At 39.6% G+C, this 23,728-nt stretch overlaps 1 protein-coding gene across 5 annotated transcripts in view; it reads right to left on the bottom strand.

Annotated features, from left to right (window-relative positions):
* Positions 1–4,767: 4,767 nt before the first annotated feature.
* Positions 4,768–23,728, bottom strand: part of pcdh7b (protocadherin 7b) — a 295,557-nt gene continuing 276,596 nt past the window's right edge. For 2 of the 5 annotated variants that reach the window (XM_030161814.1, XM_030161815.1), the window contains exon 3: positions 4,768–5,855. In XM_030161814.1, coding sequence (XP_030017674.1) covers positions 5,365–5,855 — 491 coding nt within the window. In that variant the 3' untranslated portion in view covers positions 4,768–5,364. Of the gene's footprint in view, positions 5,856–8,289; positions 8,309–23,728 lie in introns of all 5 variants that reach the window. The other 3 variants (XM_030161816.1, XM_030161817.1, XM_030161818.1) reach the window with 3 other exon arrangements.

Below are 23,728 nucleotides of genomic sequence, written 5' to 3'. Positions count from 1 at the left end.
ATACAGTCACAGGATCCGTCTTTATATACAGTCAAAGAGTCCATCTTTATATACACTCACAAAGTCCATCTTTATATAGTCTTGGGATCCATCTTTATATACAGTCACAGAGTCCATCTTTATATACAGTCACTTAGTCCATCTAAATATACATTCACAGGGTCCATTTTTACATACAGTCACATGGTCCATCTTTATATACAGTCACTTAGTCCATCTTTATATACATTCACAGGGTCCATTTTTATATACATTCACAGGATCCATCTTTATATACAGTCACAGGGTCCATCTTTATATACAGTCAAAAGGTCCATCTTTATATACAGTCACAGGGTCCATCTTTATATACAGTCACAGGGTCCATCTTTATATACAGTCAAAAGGTCCATCTTTATATACAGTCACAGGGTCCATCTTTATATACAGTCACAGAGTCCATCTTTTTATACAGTCATGGGATCCATCTTTATATACAAACACAGGATCCATCTTTATATACAGTCGCAGGGTCCATCTTTTTATACAGTCATAGAGACCATCTTTATGTATAGATACAGGGTCCATCTTTATATACACTCACAGGGTCCATTGTTATATAGCCTTGGGGTCCATCTTTATATATAGATACAGGGTCCGTCTTTACATACAGTCACAGAGTCCCTCTTTATATAGTCATAGGATCCATCTTTATATACAGTCACTTAGTCCATCTTTATATACAATCACGTGGTCCATCTTTATATACAGTCACAGAGTCGATCTTTATATATAGTCCAAGGGTCCATCTTTATATAGTCACAGGATCCATCTTTATACACAGTCACAGAATCCATCTTTATATACTGTCCAAGGGTCCATCTTTATATACAGTGACAGAGTCCATCTTTATATACAGTCATGGGGTCCGTCTTTATATACAGTGACAGAGTACATCTTTATATACAGTCACTGGGTCCATCTTTATATACAGTGACAGAGTCCATCTTTATATACACTCACCAGGTCCATTGTTATATAGCCTTGGGGTCCATCTTTATATACAGATACAGGGTCCATCTTTATATAAAGTCACAGAATCCATCTTTATATACAGATACAGGGTCCATGTTTATATACCATCTGCAGGTTTAATAATGTACGGTTGGACTTTTGCACAGAACTCTTTGTTTTTCACTGTAATAATCTGAATTATTCCTTTTTATCCTAAAATCATGAAAAAAAATCAGCCTCAAACCCACGCCTCCATATCCAGTGTATTGGTTTATTACTTATTCATGTTCCAGACACGTCCATAAAGGTGCATTTTCATTAAATCAAGCATCAAATAAAGCAGAATCTTCACTTGGCTGGTCTCCGTTGTCCTGAAATAACACATCAGAAGCTGAAACCTGTAGAAAAAAAAACATCTAAATGAATGCGAACAGGCCGTGAGTTTCCGATTCCAGTTCTATCAACGGCGTAATAAAAGCCAAATGAACCAGGGGAGACGGATGTAGTTTTACCATATTATATTTTAATTTCTGCAGAGACAAAAATGACAAGCAATTTATTTACACAAACCTGTACAAAAGCAAATTAAATTATGTAAAATATCTCATAAATAGAAGTGGACTTGCGTTCAATACACTTTGCCATGTTCAGCTAAGCTGCGTGCATAGTGACTCATATTAAACGATGATAAATTTGTTCCTCAATTTCTATATCAACATCCAAGTCGCAGGACAAATAGTAATGGTTAATATTACAAATCTCATTACACACCATGTGAATGCTAGACGGAGAGAGGCGGGAGCGTGGCGCGAACACACACCTGGGACGGCTGTGGATTTGGGGTTTTATTTTGGGGTTTTTTTGGGCGGTGTCGTCGGCATAGAAGCGACTGCATCGATTCGGGGCTTCATCAGGATGCACGCCGGCGTTCTTTTCTTGCTTCTTCCTGCAAAAGTCTTTGTTTTATTTGCATCTGCATCACCTCGGCGAATCGTAGCGAACATCCCAAACCCGAAATGTATTTGTAGAACGGGGTGTCATCATCGATATATATATGATATGCATATATTGTAAACCGCCGCGTACCATTGTTGCGTTGCATCGGTACATCCTGAGGTGTGTGTTCCGGCAGCTCGCTCTCCCTTGCAGCTTTTTTTTTCACCCCCCCACCCCCCACCCCACTCCTCTTTCCACTTCCACTCCTCCTCGTAAACCGTCACATTAGCATTTTTATCTCTAGGCTCCCTCAACTCTGAGCAGTCAAATGTCTCCAAGCAAGTTTTTTTTTTTTTTTTTTCTTTCCCGCCCCAACTCTTTCTATCTTTCTATGCTTCTATATTCAGTCCTAGAGCTTGTTTCATGCACAAAGGTTACTTTGACCTCTGATGTCATACATGTACATGAGTGGAACACGACAAAAAATCCATTATATCATTATTATTAACTACCAACAAACAACTTTTTGAATGTACCTGTACTCATTCGGTAACATAATGCACTATTCTAGGAATGGATATTTTTCGACAAGATAATTGGAACCCGGTGAACAATAGCAATTTTCCCACCGAACCGAAAAAAGGCTCACTGACATTTGACTGGTCGTCCTCCAAGAAGCCTTTTTGACATCATGGGATTTCATCTAAGATATGCAAATGCATCTCAGTCCGCTCTTAAATGCCACCCCATCGACTTTTGTTAGCATTTAATTGTTTATGTACCATTCCGAACCAACATTGAACTCATACCGATTGGTATAAAAAGGCACAATTGCATATTTGCATTCACTCTAGGTTGTTGTTTTTTTTGTGTTTTTTTTTGTGTTTTTTTTTGTTCAGTTTGTTTTTTTTTGTCAGAAGCACTCTAAATATACAAAGTGGCACCAGATAAAGAAAAAAAAAAAAAAAAGAAAAGAAAACACATCGTCGAGTACATTGTCATGATCATTTCCATGGTTTTTGACCGTGTAATAAAACAGTTGCGTGAGGATTATCGAGGAAAAATAGAAAAAAATGAAGATTAAAAAAATCCGATATGAAAGATTTTGCAAGGTCATGTCGTAGAGACAGGGATGAAATTTATTACGAAAAATAAGAAAAAGTGGTAAGTCGTAACGGGATGTACTAAGTTGTACTACATGGCTAAATGGTTCTTTAGGTCGAACGAAAGCAAGCAACAAACAAGGTGGATTCCCATGTTTACAAGGATTACATTTTTTTTTTTTTTTGTACATTTTACAGTTTTTTTTTCTTCTTCCTTCTCAGTAAGTGAAGTAAGTTCCCATTAAACGTGCAAGTAAAAAGTAAATATTCATGTATACAGTTGATAAGTATAGGAGCACTTTCTTTCCAAACAACGAGTAGTACTTACAGACTATGCAGAAAAAGCAGCTCCAGGTTGAACCAAAGGGGTTTTTTCACTAACATACAAAAAAGTTCCATTGCATCTGATATTTCTTTTGCTTGATTACAGTCGTGAGATTTTTTAACGCCTCCGAAGCTGCAAAAAAACAGGGGAAAAAAAGGAGGGAAGGGGGGAGGCACAACATCTCAGCGTCAAAGAAGTGTGGAGGATGTCGGATGGATGTTTTAGTCGAGACTTTGTTCGATCTCAATCATTCATTAACAAAACCAAAGAAAAAAAAAATTCATGTGTTAAAGCAAAGTTCTTCCAGAAAGCTATATTTTTGTGTGGGGGTCGGGGGGTCAAGTGGTGGGGCTAGGTGCTAGGTTGGGGTTCGGGGGTGGGGGTGGGGGGGTGGGGGGGGCTTCATCCTGTTCGCGAAGCTTTGGTTTCACTTTGACACCATTTTTCTCAACCTGTAAATCTAAAAAAAAAAAAAAAAATCCTCCAGCTTTTTGATTGTTCTCCCATTGAGCTGATTCTTACATTCATGCTCAAAAACCGTCGTGAACTGTCGAGGAAAGCGACAAAAATGAAGGAAAACCAAACCGAAAAAAAACCAGGACTCTGGGACAATCCATGTGTGAGTTAAAAAGAGTTGGGTTTTTGTTGGTCGCGTGTACATTTATGGTATTTATTGCTCAGTCTATCACACAAACGGAAAGGAGTAACAGTAAAAAGCTGGTCCTCGGAGCTGTCGCCAGACTAGCTTGGCCATTTCTACGCCTTTCCGTTAGCCTATTATTAGTGTACATCTATACATTTAAATGGCCTATACACACATACTGTATACTGCATATCTGGCCCATACACATATTTCAGTTGCACCTCAGTGATTTAAAAACTGCTCATGCCACACCCAAATGTGCTTACCCAGGATTTTCAGTCCGGTTGCGGTGTTGCTAGAACCGCCCCCTTTTGTCTTTTAGGGTTTTGCATGTTTGTGTATTTGTACGAGAAGTGTGCAAGAATAAAACCGGGGGTTAAGTATTAGAACTTATATATCCCAAAGTGAGGCGATTCCGAGACGTTCTTTTCTCCGGCCGACGCGATGGTACGTCATGGCTCTAAGGTCTTGCATCTGGTTAAAAAGGGGGGGTTGGGGGATTTGGGGGGGGGGGGGGGGGGGGGGGGGGCTCAGTCGGTCTCAATCTCGCCAATCGTAGACAAAGAATGAGAGACTGAAGAAGAAGGTAGCGAGACAAAAGGGAATGAGTGCAGTAAGCACAAGTAGTCGCTCTGGTCCGGTGTTTATGTACAATTAGTCAGGATTCGCACCGGTCGTCCATGTTGTTGTTGTTGTTGTTGTCAGACCAGTAGAGGTTGTAGTCCGAACCGTGACGACCTCCATCGGCTTCCATTTCAGTCCAAGAATCTCAATGGGTTTTTTTTTTTTTTTGTTTTTTTTTTGTTTTTTGTTTTTTTTTCTGGGCAGAATCATTAAAGCTCAGTCTTTCATCCCGATCAGGTTTTGATCACAGTCCAGTTTTATTCAGCGGTCGCCCAGAACATTTGTAGAAAAACCAAACAGAAAAAGAAATCTTCTGTACAGCATTGTCTTCCAGGGAGGGGGTGGGGGGGGTGGGGCCTCAATGGGGGTTAGGGGTGGATTACTGGGGGGTTAATGCATGCATGTACTGTAAATGTAAAATGGTTTTTGTACAGATTGACTGTCAGGCAGCAGATTGTGTCACAAGAGCCCGACTTGCCACTAGAACAGCCTCCTCCCGAGTCCGTCGGTGACCTTACAGGTGTTCCGTCCTCCTCCTCCTGTCATCCAAGTCATGCCCAAAAAAATTAGCACTTTAAAAAAAAGTAGATATATCCACTTAGAAGTTTCCGTAAAAGTCTTTGGAGAAAGTGTAGTCCTACCTCGCCCCAGAACAAGGGGGGGCTAAAAGCTTCTAGAGCTGGAACGATGGTGTTGGAGCAGCTACGCCATGTTTTTTTGCGGCACAACCCTTTTCGAGCTCACAGGTACACCTCCCGTCGTGTCAGAGTACCGCAGGTAGTGGGCTTGTACTCCCCGGTGGGGGCCAGAGGGATCTCCTCGGTGGGGTGGCCCAGCACCTCCTCCCCACCTCCGGGTGAGCCGTAGGAAGGCGAGCCAAAGGCTTCGTAGGAGGAGGAGGAGGAGGCCATCTTCTTATTGAGCAAGTTGCGATTCCGGTCACCCATCATGTGAGCGGCGGTCGGGTCCCCGTTGGCCATGGCGGCCATGGCGAGGGTCTCTTGGCTGCCGGGCTGCTCGACGGCGCTGCTGCTGCCGTTGCCGCTGCCGTTGCCGCTCATGAAAGTGGAAAGCTTTGGTTGTTGTTGTTGGGGGTTGTTGTTGGTTGACTTGGATGGCCGTCGCTCGGGCGACGTGTGCACGGGCATCCAGCAGGAGTCCGAGTGGCCGTACTCATCGCATTCCCGGGTGCATTTGCCGGTCATGGCTACATCAGGCAAGGGCCGGGAGTCTGGAGGAAGAGGAGAAAGAAAACACCGAAGTAAGGACGATTGTTTGTTTCGCTCAAGTGGGAAAAAATCAATGATGCGCTAACATTTGACCAAACAAGCTTCCTGGCGCTAAGTGTTTGATGTGAGTTGTGTAACATGATGTTGGCTGGTATAAACTCCTCTTCTATTAGATGCGTGAATCTGTATTTTTTTTACTCCCTCATGACATCATCAACGCATCTAAATGTTGATGGAAAGAAAACAAAGAAAAGGAGTCACAGTGGTTTCCAAAGCACCTACTGTTCCTGTCATTTGATGTGTAACTTCCTGAATTTTATCACTAGTGAGCATCACTGAAGCCGAGTGGATAAAATTGCATTTGTTTTTCATGCAGAACCCAAAAAACCACATGACAGAAAGAGGGAACAGAAAAAACAATAATGAAAAGAAGACTCCACCGGCTATGACAACAGCCTCCAACTAAAAAACAGTGGCGTGAATCAGAGTTGAAATAATGTCATGCTTTCAGAATGTGTTTGTTGCTGTGAGGGGAAGGGAAAGCAGGAGGGGGGGGGTCATAGAGGCGGGGGGGCGTTGGTCAGTGTGGTTCAGTTTATCTACAATTATAGATGCACTGTTTCGGGGTTTGTACAGGTGCTTGAAATCCTTGAAAATGCTTGAATTTAATTTACTTTAAGTGTTTCCAATTTTAACTCTGTGATGTAATTTATGTTTATTTTTAATATTAACTCAAACCAAAGCTACTTATAGAGGCAATACATTTAGATGAATAAAATTTTATGTCAAAAAAGAAAACTGACTCAAGGTACATTTTTTTTCTGTGCAGGTGTGTCTGAAGAACAAGTGACTAGGATTAAACTTTGTGTTCTCCTTACATTTCTAAACTTTTCGCTGTTATGAAACATAATTTCAAATGTTTCGATGTCTGCAATCTAAGATGCACTATTACAGAGTTTGTACGATGCTTGAAATCCTTGAAAATGCTTGAATTTTAATTATGTTTAATAATTAACTCAAGCCAAACCTATTTACAGAGGTGATACATTTAGAAAAATAAAACTTTGTGTCAAAAAAGTAAATGTCCAGGTGTTCTCAGGCCGACTCCGGGTCCATTTTTATCTTAATCTTTGTCCTGGTGCCACTGGGTCTGAAAAACAGCAAATGGCTTCCCTTTGGGTTTTTTTTTTTGCTTTGTTTTTGTTTTATTAAAATTTGGTGTTTTCCTTTCATTTCTAAACTTTTTGCTATTATGAAACATAATTTCAGATGTTTAGATGCAGAATTACAGGGTTCGTACGGCACTTAAAATCTTTGAAAATGCTTGAATTTTAAAGTCTGAAAAATGATGTGATGCAATTTATATTTATTTATTTATTTTTATTTTTATATTTTGTATTACCTCAAGCCAAACCTACTTATAGAGGTGATACATTTAGAAAAGTAAAATTTTATGTCAAAAAAATGTAATACCCAGGTGTTCTCAGGTTGACTCCAGGTCCATTTTTATCTTAATCTTTGTCTTTGTTTCTAAAGAATGCCAAGTGGCTTGCTCTTTTTTTTTTTTTGGATAAAACTTTGTGTTCTCCTTCAATTTCTAAACTTTTTGCTAATATGAAACATCATTTTAGATGTTTGTCACATAATACAATGCACATTATTGTGATAAAAAGTGAAAAAAAAAAACTATAGAGTATATGTAGTCCTATAGATATATATTTATATATATTTAATTGTAGCAATAAGGTGCTGGAAAATTAGAAAATGACCCTTAAAAGTGCTTGAATTTGGCCTTGAAAACTGTGTGTGAACCTGCCGTTAGGGCCTGAGGTGTGTTTTGTCTGAATAAGTGTCAGTGCATGTGGGTCGAAGCCGAGCACCGACAAAACCCTGTTTTCTTATCTGGTGATTGACAGACGGCAATCACCTTCGGATCTAAGTAGCTTAATAGCTTTGTGTGGCTCAAGCGCCCTGATATCCTTTTAAATCCAATAATAGGGATCTTAACCAATTACCTATGCGGGCTTTTGGGCCTCAGATCGGATATGTGTGTATAGTGTGTCCGTCTGAAAAGCAAATTAGGTGCTTAGAGTGCTACAGCAGGACAACAGGTTTGACAGATAACGCACTGTCGTTGACTGTTGGAAGATATTTGCGCAAAAATGCAGCGAGAGTCGTGAGACAAACAACTGTTAAGACTGAAGAAAGGAAGCCCTGATTATAAAAAAAAAAGGATTAAAAACACGGTGCCAAAGTCTATGTTAGAAGATGTATTCCTTCATGACCTGATGCAAAAGTATGGAGAAGTCAAAATTAAAGAGAAAAATAATAATAAAAAAATGAATTTAAAAGCGGTGGTGAATGCAAACCAAGCCAAGCATGCCTTTGCCCATATTCAAAAAAAAATAAAAAATAAGAGTTTGGACCATGGCTTACTTTTAATGTTCTTTTTCTCCTGTAAAAGAAAAAAAAATAGAACAGAAATCACTGTTTTGGCACTTATGCAATAAAATATATTTATATATTTATATATTTATATATATATTTCCTGTATTGAGCAACCTTGAGCAACATTCAAAGTGTAACTAAAAAGACATGTTGACAACAGCACTGAAGAAACCGTCACATGACTGAGGACACGATGCAGCCCAAGAACAAGGACAGGCAAAGAAAGACCAGACAGAAAAACAAAAAACAAAAAAAACCAGCATGACAGCCCTTTTAAACTCAGACACATTTGGACATGAGTCGGTGCTTTTACTTTGAAAGTCTTTCAACGAAGCATTGACTGTAAAAGTTTAAGAGTGCCATTCGTCTGAAGCCTGTTTTGACTAAATACCTCAAAACTAGATTATTTTCTGGAAAAACTTCTGGTGCAGTTCTTTTAAAACTCTTCTTCTTTGCTAGTTGTAACATCCGTCAACATCTTTTTTTTTTTTTTTTTTCTTTTTTGTTCTCGTGACTATAGTTGTGCAAAAAGATCTTCCCACTGCAAAAACCACCTCTTGCAAGCACAAAAACTTTTCAGCGAAAAACAAGAGTTTTGGCAAATTTTCCATTAGCCTAATTCTTATGCGCAACTTATATTTGCACAATTTGAGGGTTGATGGACAAGCGACTTTTTTTCTGTTTCAGCAACTTTCCATTCACAGGATCAAATGCTCATATGTTTCTACAAACCATGGGAAGCTATCATTTCTGCATACGTTGTTACAGCAACAAAGATGTACACGATGTAGCCCAAGAACAAAGACGGCAAAGAAAGACCAGACAGAAAAAAAAACCAGCATCACACCGCTTTGAAACTCGGACACATTTGGACATGAGTCGGTACTTTTACTTTGAAAGTCTTTCAACTACACATTGACTGTAAAAGTTTAAGAGCGCCATTCGTCTGAAGCCTGTTTTTACTAAATACCTAGCGGAAACTATTGTTAGCATTCGTATTTTGAATGATCCCGGGTCCAGGGGCAACGCTACCCACGAAAGGTATCTTGTTGATCTGTCAGAATGGGGGTGGGGGGGAGTAGGTGGTGGGGGGTGGGGTGTCCACACATAACATCAGTGACGCTAGCTAGCGAGTCCAAACACTGGTAAGATTTTAGTGAACTGCCGTCTAAATGACAAGAAAGCAAGAAAATGAAGGATGTGATGGTGGTCACAAACAGTTAGCATGCTAGCTGAAAATGATAAAAATACAATAATATAATATAATATCATATAGAATCAACTACATCTGGTCCCAAAACAAAAGTGAAAACAATGGATCTGCTTTAATTGTCGGCTAATGGACTTAATCCAATAGCTACTTCCTCTACGTTTCAAGAGGGTTAGTACTTTGGATCAACAGCCAAAACTACCCACTCTAATGTTAAACATTTAATGTGGAATATGAATGAGCAGATGGAAAAAAAATCAGATTTCACCAAAAAAATCCAAATTGCGCATTAAAACCTGCTGTCTGAACTTAGCCTTATGCCGCGTTTCCACTACGTAGTACCGGCTCAACTCAGTTCGGCTCGACTCGACTCAGGTACCAGGTCCTATTCCAGACCGTTTCCATTCCAGGATACTACCCACTTTACAGTATCTGGTCGTCATAGCGATGCGGTGCGTTACTTCCGTGTCGTCTGCTCAGAGTTGCTGATAAACTCGCTCGTTGCCTGTTGTCTCATCGAGTTCATGCTGAATTTTTGCGTCTGAACCTCCTGGACAAACTAGGGTGTAGTTTTACAGACCGTGTGGATTCACCTACTGACACATTTACTGTCAACTTCTGCGTCTGTTTTTGTAAAAGGGCGGGGCACAGAGACGACTCTGACCAATCAGTGGTCTGCAGTGTTTACACAGTGTCACCTTTAGTATCTGGTCCCCAGTCCTGGAACCTCGGTGGAGGTGAGACCAAAAAACTAGTACCGGGCACCAAGGTTCTGATAGTTTTGGATTTTTCATTCTAGTTTAGTTTTATTTAGTTTTGACTTTTTTTTCTCCAATTCAGTTCGTTTTTATTCGTTTTTAGAGCAGGTTTGCTAGTTTTTATTAGTTTTTGTTATTTTCTAAATGCTTAGTTTTAGTTTAGCTTTAGTATTAGTTTTAGTTTAGTTTTAGTTTAGTTGTCTCTTTTCTTCTCTGTGCTCATATTCAAATCAATCCCAGACAGGACTCTGCTGCTTTAGTCTCCATGTTTCCAGGTAGACTGGGGACCAGAAGACGACTGGAAACCACAAGTGAACACAAGTGACGGACCCTTAAATATCATACGGTGCCAGCAGAGAAAACTGCTTGAGGGAAATAAATCGATTTCATATCAATCCAACATTGACAAAGATGAAAACGAAGGGAATTTTATCCATAATTTTTATCCGTTTTAGTTAGTTTTGTAAACACACAATACAGTTTCAGTTAGTAATCGTTTTTTTCTTTTAGTTATAGTTTTTATTTATTTCAGTTAACGAAAATGTTTTTACAATTCTAGTTTTTTGTCATTTCGTTAGTTTTCGTTAACGATAATAACCTTGCTGGGTACCAGATTCCAGGTCCTTTTTTTGTAATGGAAACGCAAAAAGGCCGAGTCGAGTCGAGCCGATACCATGTAGTGCACAGGTGTCAAACATGTGGCCTGGGGTCCAAATCCAGCCCGTCAAAGGGTCCAGTCTGGCCCCTAGGATGAATTTGTGAACTGCAAAAATTACACTGAAGATATAAATGATTTTAGTTCAGGTTCCACAAACAGACCAATTTAATCTCCAGTGGGTCAGATCAGTAAAACACTAATATAATAACTTATAAATACTCACAACTCCACATGTTTCCCTTTGTAAACGTAAACATTTTCATGCCATTTTACTGTATTTACACTAAAACAAACTAACATTTCACTAAAACACAAATAACTGCAACAAATATGAACACTTTGAAACGTCTGAAGTGTAATTTTAACAAATTTCTGTCTGTTATTAAATGTTTTGTGTGTTTGTAGATCCACTGTGATCTGTACGTTGTAATGTCCATGTGTAAATGATAAACTGAAGCAGAATATTGTTAAAATTACACTTAGTTTTCTTAAGAAATTTCAGTTTGTTCATGTTTTTCACATTGTTTTTAAGGATAGTTTGTAGATGTAAACCTTTTCATCGCAAAATTTTACTTTTTTTACACTAAAAAAAAGAGGAAAGTTTGGAGTTGACATTTTTTATATGTTATTATGTTATTATTTCATTGGTTTGGCCCACTTCTGATCAAATTTAGCTTAATGTGGCCCCTGAACTAACATGAGTTTGACACCCTGGATGCAGTGGAAACGCGACATTACTGACCCTCAGTGGTCGCTGGTCCGTTTGCCTCCTCAACCTCTGTGACAAATGAGTAAAAAAGCAGCAGGGAAGGCCTCTGGAACAGAAAACACCCCCCCCCTCCCCTCCCTCCCCTCCCTCCCCCTCCCTCCCCCTCCTGCCGGCCGACACCGTAAGATGCATGTGTTGTGTGCACTGAGAGGAGGCTGATTATTTCCTAGCCATGGTCCATTGACTCTGCAGGCTGGCTAAAAATGAAGACGTTTCCAACCGCGCTAATGAATTGGGCTTCTATATCAAAGCGAAAAGCGCTGTGTCTTTCTCCAAAACGTGTCACCTCCTTCTGAGGTTAGACCATCAATACGAGTATTTTAAAACCGCTTAGGCAGGCCATTTCCCTCCTCCTATTGGATTTTAATCCCCTCAACACTTCAGCGGCTAACAGTCGGGGTAAAAATACGGCTGAAACGCTCATCAAATGTTTTAATTTTTAGGCAGAATACGTCAGCGTGCCGGCCTTTCAGAGCTCCACGTAGAAAAGACCCCGAATGAAAAGCCGAGCGGCGCGGTAACGGGTGTTTGTTACGTGTTCCTGAACGAGGTCACAACAGCCACCGCAACACAACACAAGTGGGTCACACCCCCATGGTAACAAGGATCTGTGCTACACCCACAGCCCAGCAAGGGGCCGGTCCACCCCAGGGTCCACCCTGTGGTCCACCCTGTGGTCCACCCCAGGGTCCACCCCAGGGTCCACCCTGTGGTCCACCCTGTGGTCCACCCCAGGGTCCACCCTGTGGTCCACCCCAGGGTCCACCCTATGGTCCACCCCTGGTCCACCCCCGGGTCCACCCCAGGGTCCACCCCCTTACAGCTCCAATACACCGGGTGCCGGAGGTTGGCGGTCACTAGAAGACCAAGGGTCAATGGGGTTGGGTCTGGTCTGTTAGCATTAGCCTAGCTAACAGAACCAACAGCCTCCTTCAACCCCTGACGTATCAGTGGTGAGCGTTCTGAACATACCGTTTAGTTTAACAAAGAACAATACTGTGGCACCAAATATGGGTTTGTCTTTGACCACAGAGCCAATCAGAGCCCTCGTTATATCAGGTCTAGACTGGGAACCAATAATCAATCTGGAAAGTACCACAGAACAAGACAGCAAACAGGTCCGACTTAGAAACAGAGGAGGTTTAGCTCCGATGCTAAAGTATGGGACTGCAACACCGAAGACTCAGGTTCATATTTATATATATATATGTATGTGTATGTGTATGTATGTATATGTATATGTATGTGTTTGTATATGTATATGTATGTGTATGTGTTTGTATATGTATATGTATATGTATATGTATGTGTATGTGTTTGTATATGTATATGTATGTGTATGTATAAAAATATGTATACATGAATTATTAATTTTTTTAACATCTGTGATAGTACATGGTCATTTTATGCAACCTTAAATGTTTTTTTTTTACATCTATCTATCTATCTATCTATCTATCTATCTATCTATCTATCTATCTATCTATCTATCTATCTATCTATCTATCTATCTATCTATCTATCTATCTATCTATCTATCTATCTATCTATCTATCTATCTATCTATCTATCTATCTATCATTGGAACTTAAACGAAGCTTAAATCTGACCCTAACTCTAAAAGACGAACCTGAATCCTGCAGAAAAGGCGACAGAGCTTCCGTTAAAACCACATCACTATTATTTCGGAGCCAGAACCGAACCACGTCTCCTCTCTCACCCTACTATTGGACCACTTCGTACTCGGTTCTGACCTCCTGCTTGTGGAGCAGATGCAGTACAGTGGCAGATCCTTCAAAGACAAATGTCAGATGACGTTGTGTTTGCAGATTTGGTGGACTGACCGCCCGGTGAGTGGACGCTGTGGGATGTGACAGTTCAAACAGTGGACGCTTCTCTGACGCAAAACCAACACATGAGTCTGAAACAGCCCCCCCCCCCAAAAAAAATACCCACGCAACACCCTGTTCACATGCCCTGAATAGACAACAGCACCCCCCCCCCCCTCCTCCTGTTCCTCTTACACTGCAACATCTCAGGCCAACCGCTAAATACACCACGTCGAATCGTTACTGTACCAGGTCTTTGAAATACCCCACAGAGTAAGCCAGTCAGCTGATTGGGCGGCTGACTAAAGCCAGTTAAAGAAAAGCTAGAGCTTAGCTTAGCCGCTGCAGCCACTGGCCCACTTTCAGCCTGGACTCAGAGTACAATGAACGCTAGAATGTTCCAGTCCACAAAGTTTTCACTCCTTAATGCACGTGCAACAAAGCAGATGTGCAAGATGTGCACAGTGTGTGTTCAGTAAAGTGTTTTTTTTTAGTCGTCTTAATGTGAGGAATTAGATTAGTAGTAGTAGTAGTCGTTTTATTCAGTCGTTAAACAACAAACATAAACAACATATTCATTATTACGTCCACCAGGAGGTACTGTGATCACTTTGCTTTGTTTGTTTGTTTGTTTGTTTGTTTGTTTGTTTGTTTGTTAGCAACTTTAGGGGAAAACTCTTCCACCCATCTTTCCCAAATCTTCCCCACAGATAGGCCTAGGCCCTGGGACCAACCCATGGAATTTTGGTCCCAGTAGGACAAAGTTCAAGGTCACAGCATCTACAACTTTCCATCTGTCATCACTGACACATTTCCAAAAATCATAAAACATTCAAAACGACTCCGATTAGCCTCCAACTGGATCCACCTGTAGCTTAGAACAGTATCTTGTATCTGGAACTAAACTGTCCACATCCACTGTGGAATGTGGACTCTGTGGACATTTACACCGAACACTGAAAATCCCATTTCCCACACATTTAAAATTAGAACTCAACTAATATTGATGTGAATTGAATCTAATTGGACAGACACATGACTGGGACCAGATTCAGCTGTTTCTGCTGAATGGAACAACCTGGAAACTGTTGAATTTAAACAGAAACAGTCCATCCACACATACAGGGTTCAGGGTGAAGGAGGACGTTTGTGTTCTGAACACTTGTTCCATTTATAATGAGACTGAAAAGCTTTAGGCTAAAGTACAGACTTTTTTTTGCCAAACCTTATTTACAATTAACATAATGTTTCCACAAGAAAAAAAACAAAACACACACACACACACACACACACACACACACACACATATATATATATATATATATAATTTTTTTTTCTTCAATGTAATCCATACTAAATATACAACAAAAGAGAATACACATTTCATTTCATTTCAGGTAAATCATGTCCTTATCTCAACTACCAATATTAGAAAGTATTAGAAAGAAAGAAAGAAAGAAAGAAAGAAAGAAAGAAAGAAAGAAAGAAAGGTGTCAGATTGATAGATGGATAATAACCAAAACTGAATAAAAGTTAGTCAAAAAATTAAAAAAAACAAAAGAAAAAATGGATGAACACAAGCATCAAAATGAGTAAAGACAAAAAATAAGCAGCAAAATTTATGAAAATAGAGAAAAAATTAATAAAAACTAAACAAAATAGACCAGAAAATGGACCAAATAGACATATAACTGGCAAAATGAACAAAAAGAATAGATAGATAGATAGATAGATAGATAGATAGATAGATAGATAGATAGATAGATAGATAGATAGATAGATAGATAGATAGATAGATAGATAGATAGATAGATAGATAGATAGATAGATAGATAGATAGATAGATAGATTCTTTATTTTCATTGCACATAATTATCCAATTAAATTTAGCCTAATTTCACACATATCATGAATTTTTACCTGTGTTGGACATTAAATTGTATTTTAAGTCATCTTCAGATGTCTTCAAAAGTCTTAAACTGCTCTGATTACACTGTTCTGTCTTCTGTGTTACTGTCGTCATGGTAACACCAGTAACATCCGAACTGCAGCATCACGTCCTCCTCTGTCCGTCCTCCTCCTTTCACTTTTATGAACCGCCGCTTCACGGACTGAAGCTCCGTGACCTCTCGGCCTCTTTTCCAGCCCGAAGATTCAACGCAAACAGCTGAGGCATCACTAGGGAGGAGGGAGGAGGGGGGAGGGGGGGGGGTGGACGGAGGGGGGAGGGGGGGTGGTGATGGAGGAAGCTAAACAGAGGTGATGTGTCTGCATGGGTTTATATACGGACGTGACAGCCGGACAGAGGGACGGACGGACGGCAGATAGGGGTCAGAGACGACGGGACGGCGAGGGACAGGAGAGCGGAGACGCTGATCCAGGGTCGGGGGGGGGGGGGGGGGGGCAGCAGCAGACTGAGTAGAGAAGACAGCATGGCCGCCTGTGGGCCGTCAGAGGCCAAACACACACCGCTAAAGAGAGCAACGACGGAAACGAGAATGAGGACATGGATGAAGACACGAGGAGGAGGAGGAGGAGGACGAAAGGACGGAGGAAGTGTCCAGAAGTTGGACAAAAGCTGCTCTGTGGTGTAAATAAACCTGAGTCACACATGGTCACACATAGACAACATTAACCCATCCATCCCATAATAATATCAGGACTATTTTAGGTTCAGGACAAAGACCATGTTTGTCCAGGAGGCAGTTTCAGAGCCGCTCACATCCAAATTCAATCAGATTTAATCAAATTCCTCACATTAAGATGGCTGAAAATAAATAAAATTTAATTTAAAAAAAGCACTTTAACATCTGACGCGTCTGTGGTGACCTGTTACCGTCTTAACCCAAACCCTCGTGTCCATCATTGACCCATCATTTATTAAAACAAATAAAAGATATGAATTAAGCACTGAATCGATAAATAGGCCAAAAAAAAAAAAAAATTTTTAAAAAATCGAGTTTAATGGATAAGAACTCAGATAGGAAGCTTTTTGAAAGGAGCTGCTAATGGGTAAACAAGACAGGATGATTAATGATGATGGCTAAAAATCCCTCAAAAAAAAAAAACACCAAAAAAATACCTCAGAAAATCACCCAAAAATCATCCAAAACCACCTCAAACTTCCTCTGAAACTCACCAAAAACCACCTAAAAATTTAGTTAAAAAAGAAAAAAAAAATCTCTAAAAAAAATCACTCAAAACCACATAAGAATTACTCAAAAAATCGCCAAATAATGTCTTTAAAAAATCACCCAAAACCACCTTAAAATCAGCCAAAATGTCACCCAAAACCACCTAAAAATCCCTCAAAAAATCATGCAAAACCGCCTAAGAATCATTCCAAAAAATCACCAAAAAATATCTCGAAAATCACCAAAAACACCTTAAAATCTGCCCAAAAAACACTTAAAAAGTCCTCCAAAAAATCACCCAAAAACCACCTTGAAATCAGCCAAAAAAAATCACTCAAAACCACCCAAAAATTTCTTTAAAAATCACCAAACACCACCTAAAAATCCCTCATAAAATCATGCAAAACCACCTAAGAATCACGCAAAAAAAATCACCAAAAAATTCCTCAAAAATCACCAAACATCTTAAAATCAGCCCAAAAATCACCAAAAAATTCCTCCAAAAAATCACCTAAAAACATCCAAAACCACCTAAGAATCACTCAAAAAACTCAAAACCACTCAAAAACCACCTTAAAATCAGCCTAAAAAATCACTCAAAGCCACCCAAATTTTCTTTAAAAATCACCAAACACCATCTAAAAATCCCTCAGAAAATCCCTAAAAACCACCTAAGAATCACTCAAAAAATCACCAAAAAATGCCTCAAAAATCACCAAAAACACCTTATAATCAGCCCAAAAATCCCCTAAAATTTCCTCAGAGAAATGACCTAAAACCATCCAAACCCCCCATAGAACATTGAACAGTTCCAGCTGACAGTAGATGTTCCACGTCCTGAATCTCTTCCTGACGTTCATTCTAGTTTCTTCTTCAGTCCAAACCTGTCCAACTTCAGGTCCTTTGTCTTTTTCTGTTCTTCCTCCTGTTTTCACCTTAAAACACAGTAAATGAACACAAACTCATCCTCCCAGCGGCTTTAATGACCCTCAAACGGACTCGGGGTTAAAGGGTTAACCTGTAAATGCCATTAAACCTCGTCCACATGCCTTTAATTTGAAGTTAAAGCAGAGCACCGTCTTCTCAATCAAACAAAAAAAAAAAAGAAAAGCCTCAGCAGAGCTCCCACACAGACACCACAGTCTCAGAAATGGCCTTTTGATTGCCTGGGACCGCTCATCAAAAACCTCCCGTATGGACAGATCTATTTTGTGCGGCGGAGTAATCAGCGCTGAGATGACAGCGAACATCGCAGGTGTCGCACAGATTACGTGTCACAGCCGAGGAAGGAGCAAATGAAATATTTATCTGGAAAAATCAGCTGTTGGAAGAAGGAGGGATGATCCAAAGAGGACGAGACGGGGATGAAAGTCTGAAACAAAAGACGCCAAAGGGGTGGGTTTCATCTGTGCAGTTCGCTTTTTTTTTATCCTCTACTGTTTCTATCCTCCACTCTAATGGGGTTCCATTTAATTAGGTGAAAGTTGGCCACTAATTATGGTGTAAGAGTGAGACTCCCAGGATGCTTTGCTTCACTGCGTGGACCCTGTAGCAGCACAGGTCCAACAGCATGGAATATGGGGGGGGGGGGGGGTATAGAAAAGAGGGAGGGAGGGAGGGAGGGAGGGAAGGATAGAAAAGGAAGGAAGGATAGAAAAGAGGGAGGGAGGGAGGAAGGAAAGATAGAAAAGAAGGAGGGAGGAAGGAAGGAAGGAAGGAAAAGAGGGAGGGAGGAAGGAAGGAACGATAGAAAAGAGGGAGGAAGGAAGGAAGGAAGGAAGGGAGGGAGGACAGAAGGACGGGAGGGAGGAGGGAAGGAAGGATGGAAAAGAGGGAGGGAGGGGGGAGGGAGAGTGATGGAGGGAGGGAAGATATAAAAAAGGAAGGAAGGAAGGAAGGGAGGGAGGGAGGGAGGAAGGGAGGGGAGATATAAAAAAGGAAGGAAGGAAGGAAGGAAGGAGGGGCACTGCTAGCACCAACACTAGCTGAACCCCAGTGTCAGGCTGCTGTGTGCCGTTAGCACTGATGCTAACACCAGTGCTGTTCTGTTTGTATGTGTTCTGTCCTTTCTGTTCCTTCCATCTTCACACACATCTTCTCTCAGCTCTGTTGTTTCTGTAACTTTCTTCTTGTGTATTTGGTGTAAGTTCCTTTTCCTCCTGTTTTCTTTTCTGGCCTTTTGCTCCTTTTTGCCGTCTGTGACTGAGGCGTCCCTTCTGCGTTTCCTGTGACTTTGCTGAGGTCGTCATTAACGAGCTGCCGTTCTATTTTTGGAGCCAAATGAATCCACATCCTATTATTCTCTGATGGGTCGGACTCTTATGACAGTTTACACCCAGAAAAAACAAAAGTGTTTGGAGTGGTTTTGGGCCACAGGTGTCAGAGGAGCACATATGAGTTCTTCTGTTTTTCACTCTTCTGTTCTGTTTTTACCGTCGTGCTGCTGCTGCGGTCAGTACCAGAAAAAAGAAAGGATGCAACGCACAAAACATTCAGATCTGACATTCCACACGCACCGACAACAACTTCCTGTTTCGCTTTGAGGTTCCGCAAAAAAGGCCGATAAAAGTAGAAGCGAAGCGGAGTGTAGAGTAGGCGGAGCCTCCTGCAGGGACCGAGTACGGAAGGACATGAGGGACAAAAGTATGTGGACACATCTGGGACTGAAATACTATCTATCTATCTATCTATCTATCTATCTATCTATCTATCTATCTATCTATCTATCTATCTATCTATCTATCTATCTATCTATCTATCTATCTATCTATCTCTAGTCTTTTTTTTTCCATTTTGCTACTTCTATATGTTTATTTTAGTTCATTTTCTTGTCTATTTTGTTCAGTTTTTATTCATTTTTTCTCATTTTGTTCATTTTTCTTCAATTTTGCTGCTTATTTTTAGTCTTTACTTATTCTGATGCTTATGTTTTTCCATTTTCTCCATTATTTTGTCATTTTTTCTCATTTTTATTCAATTTTGGTATCTATCTATCTATCTATCTATCTATCTATCTATCTATCTATCTATCTATCTATCTATCTATCTATCTATCTATCTATCTATCTATCTATCTATCTATCCTTTTTTTCTTCAGTCCATGTCGTGTATAATTTGTCTAATTATACTCCAGTGCTAACCCTGTGCCTTTTCCATCCTGCTGCTGTTTCTTCTTCTTCTTCCTAAACTCACCCTGGTCAGTTTAGGAAGGTCGTGGTCGTCGTAGTAACCGTCTCTGCAGAAAAGCTGTTGAAAGTAGCACCAGGAGGTCTACTGTGTACCTGTTTGAAGTATTTACCGCCTAGCAAAAGGACAACTCTGGGAATAATGTGGAACCTCTGCCACGTCTGGAGAGGTGATGGAAAAGAGGAGGAGCAGGAAGAAGAAAAAGGAGGGAGGCAGCAGATCCATCTACGGCGCTGATGGACTTTGGTAAAGAGCTGTCACCTCCTCTGGCTTCGCTTTGGACCTCTGGACGGAGCAAGGCCAGCACCCAAATACATCTCGGTTACACATCCAGTCGACTTCTACGGGCGCTAACGGCATTAGCATGAGCATTAGCATTAGCATTAGCACGGCAGGTACAGGTTATGATCTGAGCGCTGGTCTTCCATCAGGGTCAACACTCTTTCAGGATAATGAATGGACTGCACACTCCTCAGCTAATTAATTGAGGGGAGATTAACTAGCATAATTTCATTCTGGTGACGATCTCTCAGCCAATTATCAGATGTGGCTCGTAACCCCCCCCCCCCCTCATCCTCCACGTCTCTGAGTCCAATGGAACAGCGACATTAAAGGTGAAAGACCCTGTAAATAAAATGAAAAAAGCCCAGCCCGTCAGACGGCAGGTGGCCGGAAAACACATTTTCTGTCTCGTACGTGTTCGTACAGAAGCGCACACTGTGTCCTGAGAGCACTTGTGACCTTTGACCCCTTCTATAAGTGGAGGAAGAGGAGGATGATGGGAAGTGGGGGGAAGTGGTGACTCATCTACTCTAATAAGACTGATGGTAACTGGGCTTCCAGCCACCACAGGACCATGGAAACGGCAAAAAATACACACTTCTGCAACCATCCTCCCAATATTCATTAAACTAACGACTGCTCTCACAATTAAATGGATGTTTTGTAGTTTATAAAACGTCACGAAAGAATCCAGATGATGCTCAAGTTAGTGGATAAAAAAGAAAAAGGATATTCCATATACCGGCCGTTTCCTCTTCTGCACTTATTTTGTTTATTCTGGTTTAATGTTGTGAAAGGTAACGTATGAAGCAATAAAAAAAAAACAAGTAGGTTTAAAAGATTTAACAAGACATGAAATAAAAAATGTCAGCAAATGAGCAAAAATACCTTTAAAATGTGCAAAAAATGAGGAAAAAATGAGCTAAAAGTGAGTAAAAATGAACAGAAAATTAAATAAATCATTTAAGAAAAGGTGCAAAAAGCAACATGAATGAAAATAAACAAAATATGAACAATATGTGGAAAAAATATTATAAAATGAATAAAATAAGACATATTTAATGAAATCAAATGAAAATGAAGCAAATATCACAAAAAATGAACAAATTAAGCAAAATGAGGAAAAAAATACAAATACATGAGGAAAAACAAGAGAAAAAGAATGAAAATCGACAAAATGTGGAAAACAATAAACTATATATATGTGTGTGTGTGTGTGTGTGTGTGTGTGTGTGCGTGCGTGCGTGCGTGCGTGCGTGCGTGCGCAAAAATATGGCAAAAATGAATTACAATAAACAAAAATGAGGGAGGAAAATAAGTAAGAAATGTGCAAAACATGAACAGAATAAAAAAAAAAAAAGGACCAAATCAGTAAAAATAAATAAACAGCCACAAAAATGTAGAGAAAACTAAATCAAATGGACAAAAATATACAAAAAAGGGGCAAAATTTGTTGAAATTTAAAGAATTAAAACAAGAAAAACCAGGGGGGAAAAGAACATTGAATAGAACAGAACAAAATAAACAACAAATGAAGTCAAAATATTAAAGAAGTGGAAAATTAAGGAACCAAAATAGGGAGAGAAATGGAAAAATAACCCAAAAATGAATTCCAACAAACCAAATGAGGGACAAAAATAAGCAAGAAATGTGCAAAAAAATGAACAGAATGAACACAATAAGACAAAAAAACAAAATCAGCGAAACAGAAACAAAAACATGGATAAAAACTAAACCAAATGTAGAAAAATATACAAAAAAAACAGCAAAATGACTAAAAATTTAAAGAATTAAAACAAGAAAAAAAATAGAACTGGACAAAATAAGCAAGAGAAATGGAAAAACAGATAGAAAAGAAATAAAATAAGCAACAAAATAAACCAAAAATATACCAGAAAAAGGCAAAAACAACCCAAAAAGTGAATTACAAAAAGCAAAATAACGGAGAAAAACAGAAAAAAAGCGACTGAAAACAAACAATATAAGCAACAAACGAACAAAATAAATGGGACTTAAGAATAAATCCGATAATTATCATTCTTAACGCGTTGAATAAACTGTGTTACGTCTAATTCGGTTCCGCCTGAAAAACCAGCCAATTACAGCGGGGGTAAACTGCGGCGTTTCCCTTCGCACGGCGGCCTGAGCTCCGACAGAATACCCACAATCCCCTGCACGGATTAGCATTAGCCGCTCTGCTGCGGTGCACACATGCAACACTGGTCGGCGCCGATAAAACAGTATGGCAACACATTTACAGACGCCACCGCCGCCACCGCTTGGTCTACAGTTACCATGCACAGTGTGTGTGTGTGTGTGTGTGTGTGTGTGTGTGTGTGTGTGTGTGTGTGTGTGTGTGTGTGTGTGTGTGTGTGTGTGCATTCCCAGCCAAGCACACAGTTTTATTGGATAAGACAAACACAGAATGAGGCGGGTGTAGAAAATGGTAGGGCTTCCTGAGCTACTGTGAGAGTGAGCGAAGGGTTAAATCAGTTAAAGAATGTTTGGTTTTTTTTCATTGTTTATTATTTCTGTAAATTCAGTCTACACACACACACACACACACACACACACACACACACACCCTCAGCCTCTTTCTCCAGTCTTTAGAAAAAGAAGTGTCATTGCTTCTCCTCCACTGTTAACGCTTATCGCACACTCCCAGGCGCACTCGCACAATAGCCTGTTTTACACCATTAAATAGTTATTTGTCAAAATACAATTTCAATTAAACAGCCCCCCCCCGTCCAAAAATAAAAAAAATAAAATAAAAACAGACGACTGATTTGTGCTTTTTTTTACCGATTGTACTTATAAGAGAAAACGTCTAAATCATGGGATTGTACAGAAGTCCTGTAGGTTTAAATATAGGAGAAGAAAAGCAGCTGTTTTTTTTTTTTTTTTTAATCAGAAACATACGTCATGTTCAGCCTCCGACCAAAATAAAACAGGACAAGAAAGAACGCACAAGAAAAACCACTATAATGACACTGAGAGACACAAAAGTGCATCTGATGGAGTCGTTTCATCCATTAAATATAACAAAAATGGACATAATGTTGAAAAAAGTAATAAAATGAACAAAAACATACAACATATACAAGCGAAATGGAGAAAAATGTGAGGAAATGAACAAAATAAGAACAGAAATAAAGAAAATGTGGGGGAAAGAAACTGCTTGAAATTAACTTAATAAGCAATAGAATTAAAAAGAATCAACAAAAGTTGAACAAAATAAGTTCAAAAAGTACTCAAATTAACATAATGTTGGAAAAAATAAAGAAAGGAAGCAACAAAATGAACAAAAATATACCATTAATTAATAAAAAAAAAAAAAGCAATAAATGAATTATATTAAACAAAAATATACAATAAATGAATAAAAAAAATAAGCCATAAATGATATTTTTGATTATTAATATAATCAATTTGTGGCTTATTCAAAAATTAAAAATAAAAAAGATGACTGATTTGTGCTTTTTTTTTTTTTTTTTACCGATCTTACGTATAAGAGAAAACGTCTAAATCATGGGATTGTACAGAAGTCCTGTAGGTCTAAATATAGGAGAAGAAAAGCAGCAGCTCTGGTTGTTATTGCTGG

This window comes from Sphaeramia orbicularis, chromosome 18 (genome assembly GCF_902148855.1).
Source record: "Sphaeramia orbicularis chromosome 18, fSphaOr1.1, whole genome shotgun sequence".
NCBI classification, from domain to species: Eukaryota; Metazoa; Chordata; class Actinopteri; order Kurtiformes; family Apogonidae; genus Sphaeramia; species Sphaeramia orbicularis.
The sequence above is the reverse complement of the archived record's forward strand: the minus strand, read 5'-3'. Positions and strand labels throughout refer to the sequence as shown.